The sequence below is a fragment of the Anabrus simplex genome, chromosome 1, assembly GCF_040414725.1.
Source record: "Anabrus simplex isolate iqAnaSimp1 chromosome 1, ASM4041472v1, whole genome shotgun sequence".
In the NCBI taxonomy this organism is placed as follows: Eukaryota; Metazoa; Arthropoda; class Insecta; order Orthoptera; family Tettigoniidae; genus Anabrus; species Anabrus simplex.
Genome location: NC_090265.1, coordinates 840,889,579 through 840,905,216, shown reverse-complemented (window position 1 = coordinate 840,905,216; position 15,638 = coordinate 840,889,579). Strand labels below are relative to the sequence as shown.

General features: G+C 38.4%; 1 protein-coding gene and 1 pseudogene across 3 annotated transcripts in view; both read left to right on the top strand.

Annotated features, from left to right (window-relative positions):
- The window catches only part of LOC136857612 (ATP-dependent DNA/RNA helicase DHX36), a 294,182-nt gene that overhangs the window by 36,915 nt on the left and 241,629 nt on the right, over positions 1-15,638 (top strand). For all 3 annotated transcript variants that reach the window (XM_067136394.2, XM_068225253.1, XM_068225254.1), the window contains exon 5: positions 14,671-14,845. In XM_067136394.2, coding sequence (XP_066992495.2) covers positions 14,671-14,845 — 175 coding nt within the window. The remainder of the gene's footprint in view (positions 1-14,670; positions 14,846-15,638) is intronic.
- On the top strand, positions 2,724-3,477 carry LOC137496982 (piggyBac transposable element-derived protein 4-like; annotated as a pseudogene).

Here is a 15,638-nt window from a genome sequence, read left to right as displayed (position 1 = left end):
ATTACATTGTTTTTTGTCCATCCAACTTGTTTTTGTAATTCTTCTCCAAAATCACATTTCTGCAGCCTCAAGTTTTGTTTCTTCCCTTTTCCCTAATGTCCAGGTTTTGCATCCATACAGTAGAATGCTCCAAATAAAGGTCTTGAGAACTGATTTTCTGGTCTCCAAACTGAGATGGTTGTTTAGCAATAAGTTTTTCTTATTTTGGAAGGCTTGTTTTGCTACCGCTATTCTTTTTTTGATTTCTGAAAGGGGTCTATTATCAGAGGTAATTACACTAACTAAATAGGAGAATTCTGCGACTTGTCCTATCGGTGTGTTATTTAATTTTAAGTGTTTTCTACCTGTAGGCTTCCTTTTATCTATTCATGAAGTTTGTTTTCTTTATATTTATTTTTAATTAAAATTTTTCTAAGGATTTGTTCAATGTTCTTTGCATCTTACTCATATCATTTTCAGAATTAGCTAAGATAGCAGTATCATCTGCAGAGCGAATGCTGTGCACCTGAATACCATTAAAATTCACCCCTTTAGTATACTCTTTCATTTCTCTAACTGCATTTTCTATGAACAGGTTAAAAAGATATCGTGACAGTGGGCAGCCTTGTTGTACTCCTCTTTTGATTTTTGCTTCTCTTGTATTACCATTAATATTAACTTGCATGGTTTGAGCTTTATATAGATTCAGAATATGGCACCTGTCTTTCCAGTCAAGTCCCATATTCCTCATTAATTGAAAAAGCAATTACCACTCAACATTATTGAAGGCTTTTTCATAGCCAATAAAAGCTACATAAGTTTCCCTGTTGACTTCTATCCTTTCCAAAATTTGACATAATGCTAGTATAGCTTCCTTAGTTCCTTTCTGTGTTCTAAAGCCATATTGATCATTATCCAGTTGTCCTATTTTCCTTCTAATTCTGTCTTTAATAATGATAAGTAAAACTGTGGAAATGTGCGAAAAGATCACTAGAGCTTGTAAATAGAGCTTATAATATGTCAATCAGTTTTAGTACATAGTTTATTCATGGAGACTGGGGAACAAATATGTGAGTGGAACTTGTCCTTTCATCATCTTCTATCCTTAACCCCTCAGCGCCAACCTCTATACATGGTATAGACCCTCTTTTCTTCTGTAGCCGCCGACCTCTATACGTGGTATAGACCCATACATGGTTTCACATTTACGGCTATAGCGCGAAGAGTTTTGGAGTTATGGATATGCAAATTGTTTTCTTTCCAAGAAGAAATTTTGGAGTTTATCAGTGTTGCATAATAAGAATTGAAGATCGTTAAAATGTAGTTGTTTTTGCAAGGATACCTATTTGTCAAGTAAGTCTGAACCCTAATCTCTGTTTTTCTTTTAAGTCTGTTTGCTTCATTCTTTTCCGCAGAATAAAATAAAGAAATGATGATCTGAGTACTTTGTCTTTTCGCGTGATGTTCTTTGCTCTATTTGTACAGTGACAGTGCGGTTTATTTGTTATATTTACCTTTATTTCTCGGCTTGTAATATTTTCATAACTCTCCACGAGCGCTCTGTGTAGGCATCAGTTAGTGCTGCTTTCTGTCATACGATATGAGAACCAACTGTGCATGGTATAGATCACATTTGAAAGACGATGTCTCGACCTTTTATCTGAAATATGTATCGAGTTGGTTTATTTCGTCATAAATGTTATTCCCCTCATTCAGTTTCGTACTGCTGCCTTCGGTCTCGCTGCAGCTTCATCAGTCCGTGTGACGTGCCGCGCTCAATGGCTAGCTCCAGCCGTGGTTTGACTGACAGTAACGTGCTTGAAATATTGTATAATTCAGATGAAAGTTTAGTCGGAAGTAGTAGTGACAGTATTAGCAGCAGTGACAATGAAATAGATGATTTGGCTGTGGCGGATGCAGTGGTAAATGATGAGTGTGACGATGAGGAGGAACTTGTACTTGGAAATTTCGTGTGGGAGACTATGGATAATTATACAGGTCAGAGGGAAGTTTTCAACAGTGAATTCGGACCAAGAGGTGGTGCACAAAATATCAGTGAAATCGTTGAATGTTTTGAAACGTTCTTTGATATTAGCGTAGTAGAGTTAATTGTGAAAGAAACTAACAGGTATGCGGAGCAGTATCAAAATGCTCGTGGAAATCTTTTTTCGTTTCGGTCACCCATTCGAACCTGGACACCTGTCATAGTAAATTAAATTTATACTGTGTTAGCCTTATTTCTGCTGATGGGCATTGTACAAAAGCCAACATCTCGGTCTTATTTTTCGAAGAGCAGGGTCATATCAACACCTGGGTTTTCAGATGTCATAAGTAGGGACAGGTTTGAAATGATATGTAGGTTTTTGCATTTTATAGACAACAACAGCTTGTTTACATACCAAGGGCCTCCAAAACTGTTCAAAATATATCCTATTCTGTGTCATTTGAATATCACATTTCAGTCCCTGTACTTACCTCAGCAAAATATTGCTATTGATGAAAGTCTGACTCTGTGGAAAGGGCGCCTCTCGTTTCGGCAATACTTGCCACTAAAGGCCTCAAAATTTGGCATAAAAACATTCGAACTGTGTGAGTCAAGTACTGGTTATTTGTGGTGTTTTCTTGTATACACAGGGAAAGGAACTCTCATTGAATCAACTCTTATCACACCCGAAACCCCGAAAACTGCAGCAATTGTCTTGAAATTGTTAGAACCTTTGTTAGGCCGCAGACACACCTTATGGATGGACAATTACTACAATAGTCCAGAATTAGCGAGGGCTCTAAAACATTATCATTCAACAGACTGTGTTGGGACACTGAAACTGAACAGAAAAAATGTTCCCAAGGAAGTAAAAGAAAAAAAACTTAAGAAGGGGGAAATAATAGCTAGGCATTCTGGGCCCGTCACTGTGCTAAAATGGTGTGACAAAAAAAAATGTTACGTTCGTGTCCACATACCACAATGAAGAAACAAAACGTGTTACTAAGAGGGGGAAAGAAACAGTAAAGCCCTTATGCGTGATAGATTACAACTATGGCATGGGGGGCGTTGATCTCAAGGACCAGTTACTACATATGTTTTTAGTCGAAAGAAAGAGAACGACTAAATGGTATATAAAGCTGTTCAAAAGACTATTGAATGCAACCGTCCTAAATTCTCTAATAATACTCAGACAAGCCACAGGGACAAGCATTGAGCAGTTATCTTATCGGATTCAGCTGGTAGAAGGTTTGTTTACAAAATACGCTCGCACGGGCGGGGAACGAAACATTCAAGGCCGGCGTACATCAGATAATACAGTTCCAAGGTTGCAAGAAAGACATTTTATCAGGAAATTAGCACCAAAAAGTGAGAAATCCAAACCTCAGAGACGTTGTATCGTGTGTTCAAAACACGGCAAAAAGAAGACGTCGGTGTACTGCTGCCAGGAGTGTGATGTGGGTCTCTGTCTCGAAGAGTGCTTCGAACTCTATCACACGAAACTAAATTACTAAGGTAATGTGAAAAAATTATGTAATTATCTGCATGTACATAGTTCTATCATAAGGAATTCCAAATTTCGTGAATATCGTCTACTCTTATACTTGTAGTAACGCTTCAAGTGAATCAATGTATTTCAGACGTGCGTAGTTGAAATCTCATCCGGCCGCGGGGAAGGAAGCTCTTTAAATGGCTGCGACGCTGAGGGGTTAAATTGTATCTCAACCGAGCTCAATACCTGCAGCCGCTTAAGTGCGGCCAGTATCCAGTAATTGGAAGATAGTGGGTTCGAGCCCCACTGTCGGCAACCCTGAAGATGGTTTTCCGTGGTTTCCCATTTTTACATCAGGCAAATGCCGGGGCTGTACCTTAATTAAGGCCACGGCCGCTTCCTTCCACTTCCTAGGCATTTCCTAACCCATCGTCACCATAAGACCTATCTGTGTCAGTGCAACGTAAAGCAAATAGCAAAAAAAAAAAAAAATGTATCTCACGGTTTAGGTACCATGTGCAGGCATTTTAATTTGATGCCATTTGTCTGCCTGCTCATCAGTTTTGACGTTCTGTTTTACTCTAGGCCTACTAGATGGCTGAGAAAACCGAATCTCTTTTGGGTATATGTGGCTGAATTTTAATTAATTTTGTCAGGCAAACACTGATGTGTCACCATTGAACTTTTACATGTCGACATCGTACGACGTGGAGTGTCGAATGAACTTTTTCTTGCACTTGAAAAATCGGACTATATCTGCTGGGATTCAACCTGCTATCTTGAGATCCGGAGGCCGACACTCTACCACTGATCCACAATACTAGTAGTAAAGTAAATTTGTGTCCTCTTATCCTCAAGATGGTGTAGCTCATTTCCAGCACATCTCGAATAACATGTAAATAGCTGTATGTGCAACAACATACAAGCGCTACTTGTTATTCTTAAATTTTGGACATTAGCATTAATCTAACCTGGGCCTTTGAGGATGTAAGCTAATAGAGCTAAACATTACACTATCAAAGTGGAAATAATAATAATTGACTTTTAGTGATGTAAAAACGGATTAGTCTTGATAAGTACAGTAGAGTCTCGATTATTCGACTTAAACGGGACCTGGAGTACGTCGGATCACCGAAAATGTCGGATAATACAGAATAACTTTGAAAATGAACTAAAACAAACAGGAAGGCTATACTGTATTACGTACTATGTTTTACGGGACTCTATTTATTGACTTATTAATTCAATTGTACAGTAGACGCAGTACTCTTTTCTTACTACGCCTGTAGTCAAGTGCAGACGTCTTAGCTTGGGCTGCAAGAGTTTTGATGTCTTCCAATTCAGCCCAGTCTCATTACAATTAAAAATCTGATCACCGGTTAATCCTCCAGCAAGAATTATTTCTTGAAATTGTCTTTTAAATTTCACAACCTCATCGGATTTAGCTGACAGTTTTTCTCCACAGATATTAAACTGCCCAATGCCGTACCTTTTCCACCGATCAAGCCACCCAGCACTGGCAGTAAAATTAGGGTCCCTTTATTAAACTCCTTCTGGATATACACCGCCATTTTTGCAGAATGGGGCCAGATATTGACAAGTCCTTTTCCTGGTTTTTAGTGAACCAAAGAAATAGTGCTTCACTTACTTTTTCGTACTCACACTTTCCATTGTTTTTTCTCCAATTTTCAGTGCATCACTTGTTGCTCTGGTAGAGCACCACTTTTCAATTTATTCCCTCGTATGTTTCCTGTCTCCCACTGTAACACGTCCAACACTATAATCTGAAGCCATTTTTTGGAGAGTTTCCCCTTTGTCCGGTCTCTTTAACCCACTCTACTTTTCTTCCACAGAAACAATCACTTTCTTACGTTTACTCGCCATACTCACAGAGGATATGAAAACTATAACATCCGCACCCAACCAATACTACATTGAACAATCCTACCGCATGACTGCCAGTGCTTGTCCCACAGCCGCACCCTCCACACCCCGTGTCCCAGAATTGCATCCACCTAAAGTTCAAATTAAACCTACCAGTGTCGGATAACACGGAGTGTCAGATAAGCTAAGGTCGGTTGAGCGAGACTCTACTGTACAAAAAAAATAATCATCAATCAGTCGCCATTGATCTGCATTTAAGGCAGTCGCCCTTGTGGCAGATTCCCCATCTGTTGTTTACCTAGTTTTTTCTTAAGTAATTGCAAAGAATTTGAAAATTTATTGAACATTTCCTTTGGTAAATTATTCCAATCCCTGACTCTTCCTATAAACAAATATTTACCCACTTGAATTCCAAATTTATTTTCATATTGTGTTCTTTCCTACCTTTAAAAATACCACTCAAACTTATTCATCTACTAATGTCATTCCATGCCATCTCTCTACTGACAGCTAATAACATAGCACTTAGTTGAACAGCTCGCTTCCTATCTCCAAGTCTTCCCAGCCCAATCTTTGTAACATTTTCGTAACCCTACTATTTTGTTGGAAATCGACCAGTAGAAATCGAGCTGCTTTTGTTTGGATTTTTCCAGTTCTCAAATCATGTAATCCTGGTAGGGTTCCCATACACTGGAACTATACTACTCTAGTTGGGGTCTTACCTGAGACTTATATACTCCCCCCTAAATACCCTCATAACCATGTACTCATGTCTTTACCCTTTATTTACTGTCCCGTTTATGTGATTACCCCAATGAAGATCTTTCCTTACATGTACTTACAGTGATCCCCATAACGAACTGTCACCCCATCAACACAGTTATTAAAACTGAGAGGACTTTTCCTGTTAGTGAAATGCACAGCCTGACTTTGAACCCTGTTTATCATCATACCATTGCCTGCTGTCCATCTTACAACATTGTCGAGGTTTTTGCGGTTGCTCACAATCTTGTAATTTATTTATTACTCTATACATCATGTGCAAGATGCCTTATCTCTGAATCCAGGTCTTTACTCATATCATTTATATATAAAACATAAAGGTCCAAAAATACTGCCTTGAGGAATTCCCCTCTTAATGATTACAGGATTAGATAAAGCTTCACATACTCTAATTCTCTGAGCTCTGTTTTGTAGAAATATAATCACCCATTCAATCACTCTAGTCTAGTCCAGTTGCACCCATTTCTGCAAGTAGTCTCCCATGATCTACTGTATAAAATGCTTTAGATAGGTCAAACGTGATACATTCCATTGCCTACATGATGAATCACAATATAATTATTCAATTAATGTAGTAATGGTCCGCCTTTCAGTACTATAATATGCAATATTCTAAATTTACATTAAGGCTGAAGATTTCCAGCCCCGGTCGGAACTAGTCCCTAATTAATGTAATTTAGAATATTGCATATTATAGTATTGAAAGGTGGACCATTACTACATTAATTTAATAATTATATTTTAATTACAATTCAATATGGGTCAGAACAATGAAGTTCATAACTTATAATTACATGATGAATCAGTGTTGGCCATTTTGAATGCAATCGCATATTGTTTTATAACGTTCTTATACTATTGATGATAAGTTAATCGGACAAAAAGTCATCTTATTGAGCACGCAGAGATGGATAGTTAAGCCTGTAAAGATGGCTTAGTGAACGAGTCGTGTGCTCAACTGTACATGCACTGTCTCTGCGTGAGCATAAGGCAGTAGTGGCCAGTGAGACATTGATGTTTCAAGCAGACAGTGAACATCAACATGGGTAGATATAAGGATCTGACAGAGTGGCAAAAGGGGCAATCTTGTCTGACCGTGCTCATGGCCATACGGTACGTGAAGTTGATAGATTTGTTGGTGTTTCGCAGCAGACTGTTCAACGTATCTACAAGTAGTGGTGTACTGCACGTGTCCACGAAACCCGTCAGAATTGTGGTCGGAAAAAGATCTTGATTGAGAGGGACTAGAGATGCGTTTCACAGCCTATAAATCAAAATCACGTCTAAACCCGACAGGAATTGCTGCAGTCAGTGAATGAAGGTCTGTCCCAACCTGTTAGTGAGAGAACATTGCGACAGGAACTGCTTGCAGTGAACATTTGGAGTCTCACCTCGCAAGAGATCATTGCTCACACAGGCGCATAAAGTTGTGCCTCTTCAATGGGCTAGGAATCATCAAACATGGACATTAGTTGACTGGTGGAATATAATGTAGTAATGAAATGTCGTATGGCTTTTAGTACCGGGATATCCCAGGACGGGTTCGGCTCGCCAGGTGCAGGTCTTTCTATTTGACTCCCGTAGGCGACCTGCGCGTCGTGATGAGGATGAAATGATGATGAAGACAACTTATACACCCAGCCCCCCGTGTCAGTGGAATTAACCAATTAAGGTTAAAATCCCCGACCCAGCCGGGAATCGAACCCGGGACCCTTTGAACCGAAGGCCAGAATGCTGACCGTTCAGCCAACGAATCGGACATAATGTGGTTTGACGAACACATTTTTACCTGTATTCCAATGACGCACGTCTAATTAATAATTTCATCCTGGATGTGTGCAAGGTCAAGTCCAAACCAGAGGCGTATCTGTGATGTTTTGGGGGTGTTTTTCGTATCATAGATTGGACCCCCACTCACCGAGGTGACCACTGACATGAACCAGCGTGGGTTTTTTTAAACATTACGGCCTCATTGGACCTCTTTTGTTTAGGTTTCTAACCATGTTTATGTATCCTTGCCCACATGTCTTTCATTCTCTTAATGTGAGCGTTTCTTCTGTCCTCTGACCAGGGCAGTTGTTTCGCTGGCTTGGCGTCATCTTCAGGTACCCTCCAATCCCGGATTTATTCTTGAAAACTGTATCTATCCAGGAGATCTTGTTCCATTATCCCATTCAGGCTCAAATCATCAGCCACTCCTTGGGTCATCTGGGTTTACCTTTGAGGTTCCAAACTTGTGTTAGGATCTGTTTCGTCAGTCTGCTGTCAGACATGATCGAAGAAAGTCAGCCTCCTTTTCCTGTTGACGTCCATTACTTTTCTCGCAACGTGTTTATTTAAACATTCTGGATGATCCACGTGTTGCCTTTCAGTCAACATCTGCATGATGAGTATGCTTTCGTTATCCCAATTTTTCCAGATGACAACAACAAAGTTCATTGGGCTGCACGCATATGTGAGTGGTTTTATGAACACAACCTTTCCCTGTTACATCTCGATTGGCTGCAAAATCACCTGACTTGAACCCATTGAAAACCTGTGGGACATGTTGCAACAGCGAGTAAAACGCCGACATCAGTACCACCGCAATTTTGTGGAATAAGATATGTATTTTTGCTGCTAAATTAATTTCAAGATCAATGTGTAAAAGCTTGAAATGCACACCTTATTTAGGGACAAAGTATTCAGAGTTACTTGTACAAAATTTTCATGTTATGCTCCAGATTTGTACTTGAACAAAACAGTTACCAGTCCTTATTGTACTGTACCACATCTGTGTGGTATTGTCATTTATTGAATACCTTATGCATATATTAGTTCAGGGATGCGTACATAGGAAAGTGCACCAGACCAGGGCCATCCACAATGCGGACATGTAGACCAGCGAAGGGAGAACGCGAGCAGGATTCACAGATTAACCTTTTGAGTGCCAGCTGAAATTGCTTAGTACAGTGCTAAAAGTGCCAGGCCCAGTTTCTTAAATATGCAGAGGTTTGAATAAGTGTTCATAATTTTTTAACTACTGAAGTTAGTCACTTGAATCCTTTTTTGGAAGGTGCTCAACATTCCATTCTCCCATGTAGCATTCCAGAACTTTAAATATAATTAATGACGAGTATGTGAAAAAATCTATAACTTTTAAAACTTTTTTCTGATGTCTTTTTTTTTTTTCAGTTTGAGAGCCAAAAAATGGCACTAAATATGTTTCATTATACTCAAATTGAAAACACAGAATAGTTAATAATTGACAGAAATGCAACAGTTCATCCATCTGACTCTGTTCTTTTAGAATTGGCAAATAAATTAGCAAAGTACTACATTGCATGAAAAAACACTATGAAAAAGACAACTTACTAACTACAAGAAGAGAATGAAACAAACCACAATAACACTGCTTAGGACCCTGTACCTCCATGAAAGGCGTTGTGAACTGAGGTGGATTATCCTCACTTACCTTTATTTCCTTCCCGTCATCAATGTTTTCATCATCACTATCACTGATATGACCATTTGCACCATTATCATTTTCCTGATATGATGTTCCTGAGTCACTATCACGTTCACTATTATCAAACTCACTTTCACTTTTTTCACAGTTTGAGAAAACTTCCCCTTCCTCTGAGGATTCACTTAAAATAGCACTAATTTCTTGTTCTTCAAGCCGAGCATGTTTACTGCTGGACACTGCCATGTTGTATGTCAGTCAGCTGTCACTCACTCCAAAGAAAATTTAATATTTCAAAGCAAAATAACTACCGACTCTTCCAAGTGGCCAAATGAGGAAGCGAGAGGACCCTGCTATTGAGAAAGCGTAACGTTAGTGCCATCCAGCGATTATAGAAGGAACTATGTCAAGTTAAACAAAGTGTTGATTATAACAACGTCGGCACTTCTCGCATAATTTCCAAGTGTTGATATAATCAGCGTTGGCACTCAAGGAGTTAATCTCCAACTCTGCTTTCTGAGCCACGTATGTGTCAACTGCAATTATAAAAGAGCGGGAAGAAACAGTAGTAGAATGCTTGCGAGATTAACGGGCAATTACGCCTAGGAGCCACATAATAGAAAACTGGAATGACAGAGAATATTGATTGGGTTTATCTAGTGTCTCAAGTTGATTATATCTATTAACTTATTTCCAGTATTCAAATTTAGTCATTAGATAACATACCGTGGGAACTGAAGCCCATTCAACACAAGGAGTTGGCATGGTTCTGTTATTGATTTCCCTAGTGAGGCATCGCCCCACGGATATGATGAAGGGAGAAGGGCGAGGGGACGTGCATTCTTTTCTCATCCAGATCTCGACGAAAAAGGTTGTACATTTGATTTAGTACGAGTCAATAGAAGTGTAGAACCATACTGCGGCAGTATACTAGTAATGGCAATTATCCAGTATAGTCTCTGAACTGACTAGGAGAGAAGAGTACTTAATTGAGGTCAAGATTGAAACTACGAAGCTGAATGCTAGGATAGGGTGTGTGACTAGACAGCGAAGGGCTCTATAGGACAACGAGCAAATAAAGCGCAAAGTGAAAACTAGATAAAGGCGGAAGTAATGAACATGTTTTAAATTGTTATTTAATGCTAAACTCCACGCCAGTACACAGTTGCGCATATAACTAGCACGCTATCCAGGCTGATTGCAGTGATGACAGGCAAAGTTAGACCTGGTGAGCAAAGGACCGCTGATCCAGTAGATGAAACGACACCTTCCAACTATAATTCAGAAGGACACAGAGAACGAGAGACCGCTGATCCAGTTGATAAAACGAGATCTTCCAACTGTAATGCAGAAGGACCCAGTGAACGAGACTATCATGGACTGTTATAAGCTGCCAAATCAAGAGGATACATCACAGGACCAGTAGGGAGCTATGGGGCATTAAATCAACCTATGTTCCTTTAAGATGGAGCCTGTCAACAACACCTGAATAAGATAAGTCTGAACAGGGATAGAATAGTGAGGTTCATGAATTTTTAAGTGTAAATAAATAACACTAGCCTGCAAAATAAAACTTTTTTAGTGCGGTAAAAACGAAACTAGGTGGGTTTTATTAATTTCTTAACGCAGAATTCGAGAAAAAAAATAGTTTTGGCGAATCACGTCTGGTTTGGTGGCAATTTTACAAAATATTATTTTGTTCTTACGTAAAATTGTTGATACTTAGTATTGATTAAATTTGCTGTATTAATGTAAATTTCAGCTTGCAAAACGTAATCATATTTTTCATGCATTGAATACACATAAATGCTGCTTTGTAAGCAAGTAGATAGTATGTACTGTATTATATTTTTAATGTATATTGAAATTCGTGAAACTGAAGCATAAAGCGCCTATTTAGTTTCGACTGTACAGTTGCTTTTAAACTGATATAACCGTACCTTGAATAAAAATTACATGGTTAAACATACATACTTTTGTTACTTACATTATGTGCAGGTTAGATTCACGCCTCCGTCTTTTCCCGTTTTCCGTGGAATTTCCAGGTTTTTGAAGTTCTTGAATGATCTCTAGAAGGGTCGTCTCGAGCAATCGACCAACAGTAATCGGCCATCATTTTCACATCCCAACATCCCTGGTGGCGTCGTTCTGCATCTTTGAGATCCTGGTGAAACCTTTCACCTTGTTCTTCACTGACAGCTCCTAAATTTAGAGGGAAATAATCCAGATGCGAAGCTAAGAAATGAAGCTTAAGGCTCATATTACAACCGAGTTCCTTACTCTTTACCAACATTTTCTTTACAATTTCTTTGTATTGAGAGTTCTTAATGTTGCCAAGGAATTTAGTCACTACATCTTTGAATGTGTTCCATGCCTCTTTCTCAGTTTTGGTCATCGTGTCTGGGAAAATTTTATCCTTAATCTGTGAACAAATCTGTGGTCCATCAAATACGTCTTCTTTGATTTTTGCATCTAATAATGAGGGACATTTAGTGGATAAATATTGGAAGCGTAGGCTACTTTTATCTAATGCCTCGACATACAGTTTCATCAATCCAAATTTGAAGTGCAAGGGTGGAAGTAGAATTTTTTCACGGTCACTAAGACTTACATTCAAGACATTCTTGGATTCGGGTTGTAGTTGTTTCCTTTCTGTCCAATTCACTGTATCCCAATGTTTATCCCGTGCCCTGCTATCCCATTTGCATAGGAAACAGGGAAATTTTGTATAGCCTTTTCGTTGTCCCAGCAACAATCCAATGATCTTCAAATCACTGCAAATTTGACACCCATGCTCATGATATTTAATTTTTCAAGCACCAACTTTAAGGTCTCGTATGTTTCAGACATTTTTGTGGAGTGTGCAAGTGGACGGATGCCAGAACATTTGTATTATGAAGCAAAACAGCCTTTAAACTTATTTTGGAAGAGTCAATAAAAACATGCCAGTTACTAGGATCATACTCTTTCTCTCCCAATCGACGTAGAAGATTTGAAACATCCGTGCAAAATACAAATTCATCTTCTTGAGTATAATACTTTTGGACTGTTATCTTTGAAAGGAAACTGCTTTATCAGTCCATCATAAACATTGCATATGGGCTGGGACTTTTAACACGTCTGATTATTCAAGTGGTCTAAGATGAAAGACAAACTCTCAACTGTCTTATCTTTAATCCTACATACCTCGTGGTCTATTGCATATCTGGGGGAGTTTGTTATGAATTTACCAGGAAATTCCCAACTACAAAATAAAAATTTAGACAGCAATAAACCTATAATAAAATGCAAACAATAACAAATCAAATCACATAATTGTATTCTAAAAAAAGTTGCGCTAGAACATCTCTCATCATTACATCTTACGAATTCATGCAGATACTAAAAAACTGAATTGCATCAAAACTAGACGTGATAGGAAAAAAATAGCATCATTTTCGGAATCAGGGCAGCGATTTCCATAAGAATTACAAATTTTCTATTTTACCGCAAAATCATGTTGGCTAGTGTAATTACAGTAATCTGCCGAGGGCAAACCATTTGTTAGTTTGGATAGGTTCAGGACCATTGCATGTGTAATTTTAGTGTACAGTATATAGTTTGTTTGGGTTATGGTTGTTTATGCAAGGGATATGCGTTAGAGAGATTTCATTCACTGCAGTATTATATAATTATATTCTCGTTGTGTCTGGAGTTAAGTAATTTGAGGGCTAAGATCATCCAGAAGCTAAGGATGAAAGGGCCTTATAGTAATTGAACTGGGAGCAGATCCTTGAGAGGGCTAGCCAACGTAAAGATTAGGATGTGCATGGTAGATTAATGATATACATGAGATTTCAGAGATCCAAAGAAGGCTGTGGACAAGGTGTTGCCATCGTTGATTAGTGAGGGTTTTCAAGGAAATTTTGGCTGGTTAATTCACAACTGTGTGGGAGGCTCGAACCAGGGCCTAATGAATGTGAAATATTGACTATATTCCGGATAGTTAGATGTGGCCTATCTGATGTGATTTGTGAGTCTGGGATTTGTTTTATATTTACAGCCAGTAAAATGGCTGTGTTTTGAATGGTGACCGACACCCGATGACCTTGCTTATCTGATGACTCACTGAGGTCTATGACCTTTCATGGAGGGTCAATTAGGTGCCCCAGATATTACCAATCCGTCAAGACAAGTGCATTTTCTTTTATGTGTATTTACAGGTGCCATGTTTATCGTGTATATTTCTTTGGTGTATTTTGTTGTGATAATTGTTGTCATAATAGTGTCTTTGTTATAAGGGAAATAAACCCGATTGCCTACAGAAGGGATGCAAATTTCTGAACTCATTCGTTTGCATATCCGAAATCGTGCCAATAGTAGACCCTGTGAATATTTTTGGGGATAAATTTTATGGTCCTGGACAAGTGTTTATGTATTTGTGTCCCTAATTCTAAGGGAAGTTTGTAGCATGAACCTTGCTAATCTTTGCCTACATTTAATGAACATTTAGGAACGAAAGTTTTCATATCTCTTCAGACTAGGAAGTTCCCAATACCACAAGAGGAATAAGGTATCTCACGTCACCAAAAAACTTGTGGTTGACGATATTTTGTGTGGGGAACAGACCCATTTTTGATAAATTTTGCAGTGATCATTTCGGTATCATGTTTCATGTTTCTTAAAGGGGAAATTGCTATCTTTTATCATAATAAATTTGTCCAACTGTAACATGTTGATTTATCATTCACAAATTAGTATCTTAGTCCTGTCCTTTTTTTTCATTAGAATAGTTATTGAGGTTTTTTTCATTAGAATAGTTATTGAGGTTTTTTTTTTTTTCATTAGAATAGTTATTGATTTTTTATTTGACCTTCTGAAGAACCGAAGGCAAATTCTGCCGATGAGCAGCCAGATGAAGAAAGCAGGGAGGCAGTAAGGTACATTATATAATTTCCCTTGTTCTCTCCAGGCGCATGCATATATATATATATATCTTATGCCAAACTTCATCGAATTCTGATGTCAGTTCTAAACATAGAGCACACATGGTATGTGCAGCTCTGCCTTCCTAGAGTCTGCTTAAATAAAAATAAAGGAATGTACTTTCTGCTATATTTTCAGGTCTCTTCCCCGGCAGCAAGGATCCATCGTTTTCTGTACAACTGGAATATTGTTACAGTGGATGCAGAGTGATCCTGGTTTGACAACAATATCCCATGTAATTATTGATGAAATACATGAGAGAAATATAAACTCTGATTTTGTAATGACAGTCTTGCGACAGCTCCTACCACAGGTGAGTTCAACCTACAGTATATATGCTCTCAAAAGAAATAGCATGTTGATTTTAAGTTTCTAACTACAGTTTTCATTCATTTATTCATTCATTAATTCATTTGTTCATTCATCTCTCTTCCTGATGGTCCTGGAGAGCTCAGCTCCTCCATGCATGGTTCCAAATACTTTGCCACCAATTGGACAAGAAAAATAATCAACCAATTAACATTGATATGCATTTAGAGCAGTCGCTCAGGTGGCAGATTTCCTATCTGTTGTTTTCATAGCCTTTTCTCAAATGATTGCAAAAACTTTGGAAATTTATCGAACATCTCCCTTGGTAAATTGTTCCAATCCTCTACCTATAAACAAATATTTCCCCCAATTTGTTCTCTTGACTTTCAACTTTATCTTCATATTGTGATCTTTTCTACTTTTAAAAACACCACTCGGACTTATTTGTCTACTAATGTCATTCCACACCATCTCTCTACTGACAGCTTGGAACATCTCCTTTCTCTCAAGTCATTCCGGCCCAAACTTTGCAACATTTTTGTAGCGCTACTCTTTTATCGGAAATCACCCAGAACAAGTCAAGCTGCTTTTTTTTAAAATTATTATTATTATTATTATTATTATTATTTTTTCCTCAGTTCTCGAATCAAGTAATCCTGGTGAGGGTCCTATACACTGGAACCTTACTCTAGTTGGGGGCTTATCAGACTCATATGCCCACTCCTTTACATCCTTACAACCCATAAATACCCTCATAACCATGTACAGAGATCTATGCCCTTTATTTACAATCCCAT